This window comes from Neolamprologus brichardi, chromosome 3 (genome assembly GCF_056152115.1).
Source record: "Neolamprologus brichardi isolate AB-2024 chromosome 3, ASM5615211v1, whole genome shotgun sequence".
NCBI classification, from domain to species: domain Eukaryota; kingdom Metazoa; phylum Chordata; class Actinopteri; order Cichliformes; family Cichlidae; genus Neolamprologus; species Neolamprologus brichardi.
Window position 1 is genome coordinate 44,828,936 of NC_142106.1, and position 17,435 is coordinate 44,846,370.

At 37.9% G+C, this 17,435-nt stretch overlaps 1 protein-coding gene across 1 annotated transcript; it reads left to right on the plus strand.

Annotated features, from left to right (window-relative positions):
* Nucleotides 1-12,730: 12,730 nt before the first annotated feature.
* On the plus strand, nucleotides 12,731-14,013 carry LOC102790602 (uncharacterized). The gene is made up of 5 exons (XM_035912899.1): nucleotides 12,731-12,773; nucleotides 12,930-13,262; nucleotides 13,348-13,458; nucleotides 13,536-13,570; nucleotides 13,894-14,013. The coding sequence occupies exons 1-5, from the start codon at nucleotides 12,731-12,733 to the stop codon at nucleotides 14,011-14,013; spliced, it is 642 nt and encodes a 213-aa protein (XP_035768792.1).
* The last annotated feature ends 3,422 nt before the right edge of the window (nucleotides 14,014-17,435 follow it).

Sequence of the window (17,435 nt, forward strand, 5' to 3'; positions counted from 1 at the left end):
TTTTGTCCCAGTCCAGCCCTGCCCAAGGGAAATTGTTTTAATTGTTTATTAATGAATTATGGGTTTTCAGCCAAAGAGTTTACTCTTTAATTACAACTTACATAATTTCTATTCATCTTCTAGTGGCCATAGTTATTGTATAACACAGGAAGAAGTCAGTCATCATAATAAAGGTTCAAAGAAATAATTAACGTTTGACACAGGAAACCATGTTTTGACAAACTATACACACCTCTACACACATTTCTTGTCTATTTTACACTATTTTTTTTTTTTTCATTATCTGAGTTTATTTAGCAAGTCTTTTGAGCATGGAAATGAACTGGATCTTTTTTAAGAAGATGTTTTTATGTGGCTGCTTTTTTAACCTTGAGAAACTGAAGAAAATATCATTTGTATGTCATGTGGGTAAAAGTGTAGTATCGGTGGCTTTTCCTGGTAGCGTTTTTGTTGTCATTTGAGAAAAACACCCTCCTCTTTTTATTGAAAGACACCCCTTCCTGGGTCTCACATAATTCCAGACATTGCAAATCTTCAGTCGTGTGTGCAGTGATTAACTTCAACTTGATAACAGCTTTGTCTCTTAAGACAGTCTCTGCAGCCTGTGTATGTGCTGACTTATTTTATATATTTTTCTGAATGTATGACATTTTCTTGTTTAAGAACGCATTTAATTTGATTCAACCTGGATCTCCATCAGTGGGTCTCAGATTTTGGAGGCCGTTCCAGAAGAAATCATGCTGCAGCGTTCCAACATCCAGTTCCATAACATTCTGGTTCACTGGTACAGCTGGATCAGACTCATGTTTACTCCTGGTAAAAGTAGTGAATGGTGCGAAGGGTTTCAATAAGGGGATCACCTGAAATGACTTTCAGCTTCTCAACCATCTTCTGCCTAATCAAACATGTGGATGTTTTTGACTCTGGAATGTATTTCTATGGATTTTATGCAGATGTCCAGGTTTTGCTTTGTTTTGAGTGATACACTTAAATATTAAAGGTACGGCATCAATGATATAGCGCGACTAGCTCTTTAACGCGTTTGCACCGTCCAGCCGCACAGACGGGGCGATACGCGCTAACTTGCTAACGGAGATTTGCCGCGTTAATGCGGTTATGGCGTCAACTTCATTCTACCAAGATTAATGCTGACAGCACTAATGAAAAGGACTAACAAATAATGAAGCCACAACATGAATCTTTCTAATACGGTTATGTGGTCTGGGTGTGATTTAAAACAAGTGTTTTCATCAGAATATATATCTCTTAATTTCAATGGATACTTTGAGATTTAAGTTTTTAAATTGTCTCTATTGTATCCTGACACGTTGATTGTTTATATGAAAAATACAAAAGATGCAGCTTTCTTCTCTGTCCATGTTCTTATACACATTTCAGCAACCACCTCGGGAGGGATTTTAATTCAATTCGATTCAATTCAATTTTATTTATACAGCGCAAAATCACAAAAAAAGTTGCCTCAAGGCACTTTATATTGTAAGATAAACCCTGAAATACTACATACATAGAAAAAAAACAACAATCATTTAACCCTGATGAGCAAGCACTTTGGCTGCAGTGGGAAGGTAAAACTCCCTTTTAACGGGAAGAAACCTGCAGCAGAACCAGGCTCAGAGCAGTAATCTGAACTATTTCAAGTCATTGTCATAATCCTTGATCACTGTTAGCAGTCAGCATAAAAACTGCTTTGTAACACCCCTCCCCCTTTAATAAAGAAAGTGTGTTTCATTTTCTTTTAAATTGTCTTACAGTTGTTTTAAACCTGACACAAATGAGTGAACGCACACGCGCGCTTAAAACAGCAAGTATCAGTATAGATTTTGCTCATTTGTTGTTAACCTTTTTCTTGCCTAAAAGCTGTGATGTGGTCATGATGTTGTGGTAAAAGCTGCATCTTTTTCTTTATGATGCTTTTTACCCCCTTTTTCCCCTTTTCTTTATGAATCATTTGACAGTTTGTGTGTCGAGCAAAGCAAATGTAAAAACCGCGCATGACTAAAGTCAGAAATGTGCATAGCTAAAATGAAAGAGAAAGTAGTTCATAAAATGTGACTATATTTGTGCAAATGATCTGGGGAAGAAAAAGAAGTGCACAAACTAAGAAGGCAACAAATAGCAATGGAATAGTCTAAACCACAGGAAGACTGGTTTGTACCTGTAACCACACACATCAAAGGCCTGGCAGATGATGCTTAAAGAGTTACTTTACCTTTAACACTCTCTGTAACAGTCAACCACTGTGTTTAACTGAATTTATACCACCTGACTGGTCTTCACATTGAAATCTGATCTGCTGAAACAAAAGGCCCATTACCAAACACTTGCATACATACTTAGTATGAGGCTCACATATCATAGGTGAGTGTGAAGAATAGCCATTAATCATTGTTGTGTGTCTGAGAAATTGCTGGTGTGCTTTGCAGTAACTTGCTGCATGTCTATACACATGATCCCATCCACACATTTAGGAAACACTAAAAATCACAAGACCATACAATAAAAAGACTTAAGGTCTGTTTCATGCATCAAAAGGAATAATGCATTATATATTTTGTGATATGCTTCAGAGTTTGAATGTACTGGCTGGTTTCCAGGATTTATAATTAGTTATACCACCACTGGACTTCAAAGGTGGAGGCCTGCAGGTGGAGCAAAAGTTTAGACTTTTTTTAACACCAGCAGCTGATCCACCTCATCTGCTGTTGTGCTTTTTCTGTTCTTATGACTTCACATAACTTCACATATGTTCTGTTCTTATTTTTGCATTTTACATGATGAGCAAGGCGGGAAAAAGCAAGTTGTAAGTCAAAAGTAAGAGTTTGATGTGAGTTTACAGCAGTGGCGAAGTGGGTGTCTAACAGGAAGAGGCAACCCTGTGTGGTTTGAACACAAATGGAGTGAAGAGAATGAGGCCTGTAAGAGCAAAAGCCAAACCTACAAGGAAGCAGTAAAAAACAGCTGAAAAAACATGCTCTCAAGAATAGCAACAAACAGCTTTATCTGACTTAAACCACTGCCACCCCTCAGAACTCTAATTTGGACTGTGCTGCTGGCTACCCAGTTAAAGGAACAATCCAAAGTAAATCTGAGGCAGTGTTTGATAAAAGTGAGAGCATATAGTTATTAATCAGACCTTCCTTCTCTAAAGCCTAAGATAAGACAGATAAAATTCAAAACAGTCAACTTTGAATTATATTTTTTTAATTACATTTTGCTGTTGATTCCTAAAACTAAGTGAAAAGGCTCCATAATTGTGTCACTAAGAATGAATACTTCCATGTTGTAACATCAGTCACAATCAATGCAAATTTTTTCACATGCTGCTGTTGTAGGCAGTTGTAATATTTATCATTTTTGGAATTAGAGAACTTGAATAGAACAAAATATACAGACTGCCCTGAGGGCCCGACATCCTGTAGTGGATCCTCTGATCACTGCCTTTCACCGTGAAGCCCTATTGGCATTTTCCATAACAAATCCAAATCCATTAGAACACCCCTGGGACATTATGTTTCAGTCCATCCAACGGCATCAGGACGAACGTTCGACTGTCCAGGAGCTCAGTGATGCCTCAGTGATGGATACAATTGTGTGGGGGTCATACAAACTACCCTGTACCCTTTTCAGTTGCTGCGGTGAAAATTCGGCAAAATTAAGTGGGAGAAAAAATGCCCCATCATTGTATTTATTTGATTTTTTGGGATGTCTTCCATCACACAATGCGGCAGCCTTTCACTCCTAACATATTAACCAGTCCATATCAGTATAGATATCCAACACGATTTTTTTCCTGCACTTTCACTCTCAAACTATACTGTCTAAAAATTTACAATCTAATTTACAGAATCTGTGCTTTGATGAATTATGGCACAGTGACCTTTGGACTAAAACTCTGGAGAGCTGGAGCTAAATGTTGTGTTCGCTGCCACCAATTCAGGAAGCAGCTGAACCTCAGCTCAGAGTGGAACTGTGCCTTTACTCTGCTCTTTGTCAGAAAGCTGTTGTGGTAGCTGGCTTTTTTTTTTAAATTTTATTTTGAGGCCTTATAATTTTTTAAAACTAAATCTTTTATTTGAAGAAAGAAGAATATGGGACTGAAGTCTCCTTACGGTGAAATGTGCGAACACAATTGTCACAGCTGCATAATCTGCAGCTGTGAATATGCACAGAATTTTAAAAAGATCAAATGAATGACACAAGCTTGCTGTTGCATTTTGACAGTTGTAACACTCGGCACTGTCTGCATTAGTCAGATGTATACGTGTTAAAGTCTAACAGGTTTACAGTAACTTTACTCAACATGTATAAGCGTCCATAAAACTTGTGAACTTGTGAAGTGCTTAAAGCAGCGTGAAACGTTTACAGCCTCATCTGAAACTGAAATACTCTGGTCCACACAGTGAATGTTCCAGCAGTAACAGATCAAAGGAAAGATGCAGCGGGTGCAGCTGCAGTTCATCTCCCCTGTGACATGCACGCCCCTCACAGTACATTCAATTATTCCAACAATATATATATTAGATTATAGTTATATGGATTTCTTTGGGTCAGTCTAATTACATCCATGAGGCTTTTCAACAACTCTACACTCATGCATGAAATCCATTTTTATGTGCTCATTCTTAGAAGATCAAATACCTTGTTGACACAACAACTTGTGCTTCAGATGTTTTATACTTTCAGGTATTTTTCTAGTATTACTGACCAAATATTCTCAAATATTGCTAACCTCATAACATTATCCAATTATTCACTGAGAAAGAAATAGGTGTACGGTTGACCGTACCTCTTTTTATGTGTTTTTATGTATGGAAATTTCATGTGTTTGACACTCAGATATACAGTAAACACATCCAAAACATAACCAAACCTTAAATGGATACCTGAAGATCTGGCTGATGTTAAGAAGTTAAAACTTTATTTATTTATTGACACCTGCATCCAGTTTTGAATGTGTAGTTAACTGCACATGTCTTTGGGCTGTGAGAGAAACTGGTCCTTATACAGTCTCTACTTTACTCAACTTCATTCACCCACTCATACAAGCACTTTTTTTCTATGCTTAAGTGCTTTCTATTTAAACATTCACACACATTCATAATCTAATGGATGCATTAGAGGTCAATCTGGGGTTAGTATCTTGCCTAAGGATATTTAGAGCAGCCAGGGATTAAACCACCAACCTTCTGGTTGGTAGATGACCTTTATAACTGCTGAGCTCCTGGAAGTAGAGATGGAAGAAACTAAAGTACTTGGAGAAAACTCAGTAAGCACAGGAGGTAGAAAGGTCCCACAAAGCTTTGAACCTTCCTGTCAGTCACAATGGGGTAGCTGTAGCTCATTTGGTAGAGCAGGTCACCTAATAATTACAAGGCTGGCGTTTCAATCCCTGTCTGCTCCAGTCTGCATGACAAATATCCTTGGCAGTTGCTCGCCAATCCATCCCATGGAGTGTGAATGCATGTTAATGCTAGAAAGCACTGAAAAGGGGCATAGAAATAACATAATAGCACATTTAGTGCTCAGATATAGTAGAAAAACGCTATATAAGAACCAACCCATTTACCACAAGTGCTAAAATCTGAACCACCTTGCCACTGAGATACATAACATATATTGGGAGACATTAAATAAGGAGGCTGTAGTCACATCCAGAGTGTGCTTAAAAGAAAAATGGACTCTTACTATTCAATCTTAAACACATTTAATGACATAAATGATAAAAAATGACATGTGTTGCATGGAGTACCAGCAGTGTTAGAAAATGTATGAACGTGATGTGAATGCAAAACAAAACCAAAAGCACAAACATATGCACAATTTGACATATGGGCAATCGATCTACTTTTATACAAGTCATAAGATATGACAATATCGTTTATATCGATATAGTCTATGTTGCGTTATAATTACACTTGTGGAGCCACTATTTTGCCTCTCTCTCGTCTGGGTTTGTCTGCCCCGCCTCCCTCCCTCACTGAACACAACACCCCCTCCCCCATCGCTACACCTCCAGTTAGCGACAAGATGGACACGGTAGCTAGCGAAGAGGAGCTCGTCGGAAAAAGAAAACCAATGGTTAAATTATTTGGAGATGGTTTGGGTTCAAAGTGTCAGATGAGCAGCAGAATAATGTATTCTGTAGAGAATGTCAAAAAAGCGTCCCGACGAAAGGTTCGAGCACTACTAATCTTTTCCACCATTTACAACAGCGCCATAAAGTGCAGTATGAAGAGTGTGTGAAACTGGGTGCTGTATCCCAGACCGCGAAGTCTTCCCAGGTTCCTGCCGCGAAATAGACCATCTTACAACACTCATATGCTCATGCTGTGCCATATGATAGAAAAAGTGAGAGGTGGGGGGAAATTTCTAAAGCAGTGGCCTATCATATCGCTAAAGATGTGGTTCCCATCTCAACTGTGGAACAAGAGGGCTTTATACAGCTGCTAAAAACTCTTGACCGAAGATACCAGTTACCTAGCCGGAAATACTTCACCAGAGAAGCACTGCCAAAAATGTATACTGAAGTTAGACAGAGTCTCGCTGCCCAGCTCACCAAAGTGTCTCACTTCGCACTGACCGCCGACATGTGGTCCAGCAGGACGTGCGAGCCATACATGAGTGTGACTATACATTTCATGGAAGACTGGGAACCGAAAACTGCCTGTCTCCAGACCAGAGATGGGCAGTAATGTGTTACAAGTAATCCGATTACTTTTTTCAAGTAAAAAGTAAAGTAAGGGATTACTATTGCAAAAATGGTAATTAGATTACCGTTACTTTCCCGTAGGAACGCTGCGTTACTGCGTTACTAAAAATGTGATTTTTTTGCGAGAATGTCTCATGACAGTGACGTAAGCGAGTGCAACGTTCGTGACAACAGCTGTGTGCAGATCAACAATATATAATATATCGAGTGCGGGAGCGTGCAGCGTTTAAAGCGTGGAAGTACTGACCTTATTTTGAGTTTGATTCCATAAAAAGTGACAAAAACATTAGCGTCCGTTGTGCGTGGGAAGAAAACTTCTTTTTACAGCGAAAAAAAACCCCTAAACTTCCAAACAAGCACCGAGTGCGCTACGACGTAATGGGAAACTCACAGAGAAACTCACGGATTCTTCAACAGCAGCACACCTACACCAGAGTAAACCTCCGCCTACCCCGCTCCTGCTTTACAGGTGAAAATAGAGCAAAAGGACCGCTAGTCTTTGATTTTATTTATTTTCTGCTGTGTTTTACTTGCATTTATTTTAAAGAGTGAGTGTAAACACACACAAAAAAATTATTTTATGTGCTGGAATGTGCAGAAAATAGGTTTAAATGTTAAACAAATTTCTTCTAGTCAGAGAATGTTGCATATAATTTAATTTTTGCTTGATGTATGAAGTTAAAAGATTAAAACTAATAAAACAAGTTTTAAAAATAGACTTTTTCATTTGATTACATTTTGTATGATGGATTATGCAGAAAAAGTAGAATTGGGCTGAAAGACCTATCGCTTTATCACCTATTCAGGTTGTAAATCGTGTTTAGTAACTAAGTAATTAATTACTTTTGAAAATAAGTAATCAGTAAAGTAACAGGATTACCTTTTTGGGGAAGTAATCAGTAATTAGTTACTGATTACTTTTTTCAAGTAACTTGACCAACACTGCTCCAGACCAGCTACTTTCCTCAAGACCACACCGGAGAGCATATAGCTGAAGCCCTGCAAGATGTCCTCAAAACCTGGAAGCTCAGCCCGGCGGAACTGGTTGCTATAACAACTGACAACGGGGCTAATATTGTCAAGGCAGTTCAGCTGAACAAGTGGCCGAGGATCCAGTGTTGTGGTCCATAGGCATGTTTAGCTCTGCAAGTGACTCTATAAACTTTTCATTTATTAGCATTTTTTTTTTTCAAATCAACAGATTCAGTATTGCACTCACCAATGGCCAGATGAAGCCTAAGTCATAGCCAGCATATACATCTATCACTTAGAAATTGAAAGTTAGTTGAATAAATAAATAAACTATCCCTATTAAATCCAACAAACGTATTGGAGTGTATTTTGTGCTTGTATTAGATTGAAGATTGTGACACATGAAATGAGGACACCAGCTGAGACAAGACAGGGATACATTTTTAAATACATAGTGAGATTGAAAAGATGTAAAAATATACACGTTCCAATCATTTGCTGGTGATTTTACCAAGATAGTTTAACTAGAACCATTTCTAGGTTATACATTACACGACACATTTTGCAAATATTGTTAAGTCTTATGCATCACATTCTATACAACTGAGATGGATGTTAATTTGCCTTTGAGTGATTTGCCTCTTAACATATCAATTAAAGTGATTTTAAAAGTTTGTATTTTGTGTGTCACAGGACATGGTATAGATGATGCCCGCATTACCTGGGTTATTTCTCTGTGTAAGAAAGTCGTCAGCAGCTTCTCCTACAGCTGGAGGAAGAGAAGAGAGCTGGCTGAAGTGCAAATACAGCTGGGTCTTCCAAGTCACCAGATAGTCACAGAGGCAACAACAACTGGGGATCAAGACTTCTCATGATAGAGAGGGTTCTGGAGCAGGAAAGATCACTTTCTAAAGTCCTCTCTGTCGACATGAAAACCAGACCTCTAGTCCCTACTTGGCAGGACATAGAGGTCCTGGAAGCAGTTCAGAAAGCTCCCAAACGCTGTCAGGACTTCACTGATGCACTTTCAGGAGAAAAGTATGTGACTCTGTCTTATGTCAGACCTGTGCTACACCTGTTTAACACTAGTCTCCTGGCACCTGGAGAGGACGATAGTGAGCTGTGTAAATCCATCAAGACCCGCATTGTGGATTACCTCAACAATAAATATGCAGATCCATCTACCAATGACCTGTTGGACATTGCTTCTTTTGTGAATCTACGGTTCAGGGCGAAATACATCCCAAGTGAGAAAATTAATGCACTAAAACATAAACTCATCTTTTTCTAGCTACCTGTTGTCAGTTTGTGTAGAGAGTGATGCTGACCCTCTCAAATGGTGGAAGGAACATGAAGTTGCCTATCCAGCACTGAGCCTCCTGGTCAAGATATACCTTTGTGTGCCAGCTACCAGCTCCCCTTCTGAAAGGATTTTTAGTTGCAGTGGAAACATTGTAACCTGCCACAGGGCATCCTTGAAGCCTGATACTGTTGACAGATTAGGTTTCCTGGCACAAAATCTGTAAGCTGTACAGTAGTTGGCCTTGCCAATTGTTTGTGTTCTTTCTATATTTTTATTGTCATTGGAGATTTGCACAAAGACCAAAGAATGGAATTTTGTTAATTTCATTCAATCTGTTTACATGTTTTGTGTTTTTTGCACAAAGTACCAGATGATTGTTCAGGAATACACACAAAGAAGCACTTTAGAAAACTTTACTTCAGTGTAAGCACTTTTTAAAGAGCAAGTTGCCTTTGTTATTTTTCTATCTGCATCTTTTTAGTTTACATTTTACATTTAGTTTACAATTTTGAGCTTTTTGTTATGCATGAAAAGAAAAAAATGGAGGATTATTATTTAATAAATGCTGACAATTTATTTTTGACAATTTTTTCATGTACATCTACAGTTGTATGTTAATAAAAGTGCCTGTGTGACATCTGGGACAAGTACCTTTGACTAAGAACTTATATTTTGTTCTTACTTTATGGGATTAAAAAAAAATATCGAGATATATATCTTATATCGCCATCCAGCTAAAAAATATTGAGATATGAATTTTGGTCGCCCAGTCCTAATATACACCATGAACATTACAACGTACTCATGGATAACTTGATGAACATTGAAAGAAACATCCATCTTCATTCTACGTGGGTCAATTTGTTTTTCCTTATATCTGATGCAGACTTAAAGGATGCATCTGATGACATTTTATGGGAAGTTTTATGGAAGTCAGCAGCAGTGAGTGAAATGCACATTACATAACTGTTGTTACTTGAAGTGGCTGTAATCATGATGATGCAGTATATTTCAAGGCAAACAATTGTTTCACTTTTTATGCTCAGCAGAGAACATAAATTTGAATAGTTATCTACTTAAACCAGAATGTTGCAATATTTCAGCAGCAGTCCAATGGATAAACCAGCTTTTGTCACAGTTGGCGGAAGCTGGCTGTGTGGTGTGAGAAGGAGGACCCAAGTGCTGACACGCGAAAAACAAAACACATCTAAATCTTATCAGAAGGCGAGCCGTTTATTTAAGGCTGGTTAACAGTACAAAACAAAAGGGCAACAGTGATATAACACAATAACATAAATTGGGAGAACTAAGGCAAAACATAAAACCAAACTGGAACATGAACATGGAAACCTGGCACAGAAAAACATGAAATGTGAAGACTTGGGATGAGTACATAAAGATCTTGAAAACATGGCATGAGCATGGCAGAACAGCAGACGATCGGACGAAAAAAAATGAATGAATACTCAGAGGCTAAATACACACAGCAGGTGATCAAAGGGGAAGTGGAAACACATGGGGAAGCAGCTGATACGAATGAACATGACGACGCCACACGGGAAGTAAAACTAAACACACTGAACATGGAAGACTTTCAAAATAAAACAGGAAACATGGAGAGACGTAGGCGTGACGCAGACAAGAAACACATGACCGAATTATCTGAATGATTTTGACATACTTCAATATAAGGACGGGAATTTTAGACACATACAAATAGCACTATTTGAAAAATTCTGTTTTAATCTGAAATGACCTGTTTAAACAAAATAATAATAATAAAAAAATAATTAAAACTTTTTTTACTTGCTCCACTGCCATCCTTCTGATGTTGACTTAGTAATTACTGAAATGAGACTTGTCATCTTTAAGTGTCAGATATTGCCAAAGTTGGTGCATTAAGGCATCAGTCACAAAGGTCACCTTGTGCCATCTACAGGATGTCAGCAGATGACTTACAAAGCTGTTGCATACTGTATGTTTTTTGTTGGTCACGTCATCCTGAGTTAACTTTCGTGACTGCTTTGCAGACGTTTACAATGATCAACGGTTTCATAACTGGAAAGTGGTTCTACATTTGTTTTGTGGGTGTGCTGTCAGTACAAGTTGACCAGACAGTGGAGCCTGTATTGTGCACGGAGCTCCACTGTTAAAACCGTCTTTTTTGTAGCTTTTTTGCTTCTGTGTGCTAGACGGACATATATCCAGTCGAATCCTTGTTTTAAATCAAGCTTATGCTTTTGGTTACACTTTACTGTCTTACTATCACTAACTCACATCGTGCAGCAAGGTGACAAACAGCCAAAAGCATGTATTCCTTAAAAGGCTGCACATTTCAAGCTATGACACCACCACATCAGCTGAAGTTTCCATGCTAACACACATTTGAATCTACTAAGCCTTCAGCTAATCCAAAATGCTGCAGCAAGAGTCCTGACAGGGACTAGAAAGAGAGAGCATATTTCTCCTGTTTTGGCTTCCCTTCATTGGCTTCCTGTTAAATCCAGAATTGAATTCAAAATCCTGCTCCTCACATACAAGGTCTTAAATAATCAGGCCCCATCTTATCTTAATGACCTTGTAGTACCATATCACCCTATTAGAGCACTTTGCTCTCGCTCTGCAGGCCTACTTGTTGTTCCTAGAGTATTTAAAAGTAGAATGGGAGGGAGAGCCTTCAGTTTTCAGGCCCCTCTTCTGTGGAACCAGCTTCCAGTTTGGATTCGGGAGACAGACACTATCTCTACTTTTAAGATTAGGCTCCTTTTTGCTAAAGCATATAGTTAGGGCTGGACCAGGTGACCCTGAATCCTCCCTTAGTTATGCTGCAATAGACGTAGGCTGCCGGGGATTCCCATGATGCATTGAGTTTTTCCTTTCCAGTCACCTTTCACACTCATTATGTGTTAATAGACCTCTCTGCATTGAATCATATCTGTTATTAATCTCTGTCTCTCTTCCACAGCATGTCTTTATCCTGTCTTTCTTCTCTCACCCCAACCGGTCGCAGCAGATGGCCGCCCCTCCCTGAGCCTGGTTCTGCCGGAGGTTTCTTACTGTTAAAAGGGAGTTTTTCCTTCCCACTGTCGCCAAAGTGCTTGCTCATAGTTGTTGGGTTTTTCTCTGTATCTATTATTGTGCGATCTACTGTGCAATATAAAGCGTCTTGAGGCGACTTTTGTTGTGATTTGGCGCTATATAAATAAAATTGAATTGAATACCAGTGTTCATTCCATGGAGCTAATAACTTCTATAAGGCATCACTGCACAAGTAGCTGTTCTAAATTACAAAGGGAAATACAGACTCGCAGGCTGTCTGGTGCAAAAGATAAATTGAAACCTGATCAAACATATATAATATAGTACAATTATCAGATCAGTATTTTGCTTCATGCCATGTTAGTAGTTACAAAATCACGACAGAACCTCACTAAACAGTGTTTATATCAGGTGAAGACAAAATGTATAAAAAATACGTAGAGTGAAATATCTTTTGTAGACATTGAAGCTTCAGCAAAAAAACGATCTAAATTATATAAAATCTGTCATACAATATTGATAATGATATTCTGCTTTTTGTTTTCAGCTGTCAGTTTTCACGATTTGCTAAAAAAGCATTGCCACTGAGCAGCCGCCCATATGAAAGAGCAGCCAGCCTCTTTACATAGAGACAACTTTTACTGGAGCACAGTTCACTTACAGACATTGTAGTGGTGGTATGCACAATGATGAACTTTACCTTGATGCTACTTTTGCCCTGCATCTTTAGTAAGTACACTTTTCACTTTTTTCTCAGTACAGTTTCAACCCTTTATTCTGTACGATAATCGAGCCAAAAAGAATCGTGTAGACACTTCATGGATGGTGTAATTCGATGTTTGGTTCCTGTTGAATTTCAAATTTAGGATGCCTTGTTTGTTTTAGGTTGGATCTCGTCCTCAGTTGCACAGTTTTACACTGTGGAGGTTCAGCCTGGTGAAGAAGTCACAGTGAAGTGCTCCAATTTCAGCAGATTTCACTCCCGCATATTTTGGTTTAAAATGACCAGCAGTCCCAACATCAGTTGCATCTCGTCTATGTTAACTTCTGAAAAGGTTTTTTCCTGTGATGGAAAAAAATTTTGCACGTCATCCAACACATCTGTGGTATTTCTCAAGATCAAACAAGTAAATTCATCTGACTCGGGGCTGTATTTCTGTGGAGAGAAACTCAATGAGAAGCTAGTAATTGTAACTGGAACATATTTAAAGGTTCAAGGTAAATAACACTGTTTCTGTCTTTTTATATATGTGTTTAGTTAAAACAGGTAGGATAGTATAATTTTCTATTTTCTATTTTTTAGAATTATCTGATGGATTAACAAATCCGTTAAGTATCATCCTGAGTGGGCTAACTGTTTTCCTTCTGCTGGTCATCATTGTCCTGGTTGTCAAAATCAGGAAATTTCCTACAGGTATCCATATTATTTAATTTAAATAGCAGATAAAAAGGTATTGACCTCATAACTTAAGGATGTACTGTTTCTTTCAGCTCAAGATGATGAAAAAAATCCACAACACAGTGAGGTAATTTATTTTCATATCAAATTATAATTTTGGATTAAGATTTGTAAACACATAATAAAGTTATCCAGGCTTAGGATAATATTACCTTTCAAATTAAGTCACATACTGTATATTTATTTTAAAATTACAGTTTTTCTGTCACCAGTTTTTATTCCCATTTGCTCAAAAACAGGTGAAAATTCAATTCAAATTGCGAGCAGTGGACATTTATCTAACTCAAACCCTGCCTCTAACCTTAGATGGCTTTGTCCCGTCCTGGTAAATGTTAACACGTTAACATGTAATGCTTTTATATTAGTGACTTTAATCATTTTCCTTAACAGATTGTGACCTCTGATGCCATGAATTATGCAGCTCTGAGTTTCCATCGAAAAGCAAACTACAGAAGGCCTGTACCACTGAGAGAGCTGGATACGAATGTAGTGTATGCTGCTACAAGATAGACTGAGCAAGCAGAGAAACAGTAGCTCTGAAATTGATGTGCTTATTGAGTTTGTGGGGTTTGTTACGTTTTGTGTTTTGTGTGTGGGGTGGGGGGGTGGGGGGGGTGGGGGGGGTGTTATAAATACTAGTGTAAAGTGTGCACTGTTATTTTAGCTATTAATATTATCAAATTGTCTCTTACATCCACAGTTTGTATTACAGTTTTATCTGAGTAGATGTGCATAAATATTAATTCAAAATAAGCAAATCTTGGAGCAGCCTGCTTAAAATGTTGGCCATGTTTAGTATGAACATCCACCACTACAACATTACTACATTATAAATTAAAAACAAATTATTAATCCATTCATGCTGGTTTATCCAAACAAGTTCCAAAAGTTGAATGACAGAATAAAAACAAAAGAAAAACAAAAGCTCAAGTCTCAAGAATGAAAAACTTTTTCTGGTACTCAGTAATTCCAGAGGCACAGTTCCACAAACCATGACCTCCATTGACATTCACATAGCACTGATTGTTTTAATTGCAATTTATGAAGGTAAATATTTTGATGTGATGTGAGAGCTTGCAGAATAAAAAGTGAGAATGTGTAGAAATAATTTGAACTTGTATTTTTCACGTGTAAACTTTTGTATACACTTGTTTTATATTTACAGTTACAGGGAAAATATGCAGGGCCTTCTTTATCAGGGTGTTGGTGTTGTGGGTCCAGGTGAGATAAGCAGAGATCTGGGTGCCCAGTAACCTGAAGGTGGAGACAGATTACACCCATTCTCCATTTGAGAGGGGAGTGGACCTCTCTGTGTCTCCTCCAGTCCATGATAGGTTCTTTCGTTTTAAGGATGTTTAGTGTCAGGTTGTTTTCTGAGCACCGGTTGGACAAATTCTCTACCCCCTTGGGAGGGGGGAAGCTGGAAATATGGAGGTGAATAAATAAAGGAGCTTAATAAAGGTTACACCATATGAAATAATTTTTTTATTCATAGTTAATTGTTTTTGGGTTTTTTTGTTCCACGTTTACTTTGTCTGTCTGTCTGCATCCACATTTTTCAAGATACCAATACCAGCTTGAGCTGATTTATTTTGTTCAAAATCAGGTAACGGTAAAAGTCCACAATGTGAAAATCAGTGAAAAGTTCATATTACCCACAGTTTTTTCTAGATATTCTTCAAAGTTCTCACCCAAATACTAGGCCTTAGGGGACATGAGTACCTAGGTTGGCTTATGCACTTGACCTTGAGTTTCACTGTTAGCATAGCAGGTCAAAGTTAACCGTGGAAAAAAAATGTCATGAAACTTTATCAAGTAATCCGGTCTTTAAGTCTGACGTCATTAGCCATGTCTGGGCCCAAACTCCGCTGCAGGTCCCTAAGTCACACAATCACTGCGGCATAACTGAGAGTTAAAAACTGTCTAAATTCTTGCATCTGTAATAAAATGATCAGCGTTCTGCTCTACCTGGTGTAACAGTTAAGTTTAAAATCCAGGCATCCATGAAAATGGAATTCATGAAATTTAATGGAGTTAGAAGTTAGCAGGAAGTTAGCTTGCTAGTTTCCATCTAAATTTAATATAGCATGTTCTGACTGAGGCATTTCTGAAAAAATTAAGACGTACAGCTCTGCTATCACTTCCGACATAAATGAAGACAGGAAAGTAAACAGCAGTGACGTTTGTAGGGTTACTGAAGTTTGGCTAGCTGGTATATAATGATGTAGCAAAACAGCTATGTTAGCATAATATAAACAGTGAAGCTGCAGGATGAATGCTAACCTTTTTCCACTCCAAAAGTTAATGTGAGGGTTCCCGAAGGAGACAATAATCCATCCACAATACAAGGTTAGTCATTAATATACTGCTGGGGTGTAGTTACATCGTACTGTTTTACAAAAATTAGATTTAAAATGAATAACAATAACAAGGATTTGAAAACCAAGAGAGGCCAACAGTGATCACTGACTGTTTTTAGGGGCTTGTTGAGATTAAATAGAACAAGATACAAAGCATTAAAACATGTAAAAATCACAAAAGCCTTATTAAACACAGAGTAGTTTGGGCCCAGAAGCAGGATTCATCACGTCATCACTTAAAGAGCGGATATATCATGAAAGGCATGGAAAGTGCTGTACTACGCACTTTCAATCACCATCATGGTAATTTAAAATTCACCAACAGAGCATGTTTAAGTTCAGGTATTTCTGTAAATTATTCAATTTTCAAGATGCACAAGAAGAATATGAGTCGATTTTTATAACAAACTATCTGTGAGTGTGCATATTGTAATTAGTGTGTGTGTGTATCAAGATGCTCCATTTGTGCATATCATGCATCACATGCATGTTTGTAGATTTGTAAATGTATAAATACATCTGTAAACCTGTAAAAGATTTGTGAACATCTGCTACAATCTACAATATGTATCCAGAATGTATATGTTATCAGAGGCATGAAAGTGTAAATATATCAGAAAACTTGCAATAATGGATAAAACGTCTTATAGTTATCAGTTACATGTCATCCAGCAAATGACTGGCAGTGACGCCACCTTAAAAATTGAAAGTTATCTCATTACTGTTCTGCTTATATATATATATGAGGAATAAAGAACAAGAGTCTCCTTAAAAAAATGAAATTATGGAATCTAAACCAAAAGGGATGTTTTAGTAAAGTAAGTAAAGTTTTAGGACATACACACACAGATGATTTTACTTAGGATGGATGAATGGTGTATACATGGCCCTTTTTGCCCTTTTTATTTTTATTTTTTATTGTAACCTGTAACATTGAATATATATACAAAAGAAAATGGGGGCAGCTTTGTGGGCAAGCAACATTTTTTGCACCCCTCCTACTGTCATTTTCCATCGCCGTGACAACACTGTGTGTCACCCAACTTGAAACCCGCAGAAAGGCAAGCATTTAGCTCTGCAATAAAACCCCATGCAACAAATGCTGCAGTGCTTTCCGTGCAGCATTTGCTTCAAAAACAGCAGTTTTGAGCACTTCTACAATGGCCTTCATTTTTAGGAGGTTTCACCTCTTGCTATATTCAGAAGCAGACCCAACATCTTTTGCTAATTATTAGCAATTAAAAAAGGTTTAAAATGCATTTTTACAAACAGGAGAACAGCAAAGTTACATTTGTTTATTTTGCCTTCACACTGCACCCCTATCAGAGGGATCCACCCCATAGTCTGAGAACCACTGCAGCATGCAACAATGCAATGTGTCACAAAGGTTATATTATTTCAGAATGCTCTCGTCAACATATCTTTTTGTTGTCAAATGGTTAGTAAGGTGACTATATCTCAACCTATCACATCTTTTGGAGATGTGATGGAACTGAAGATTTGCTAAATGGAGGTCCTGTCATCAGTTCTACAGCAATGATAGTCTCTGAGAAATGTTTTCAGCCGCTTGCT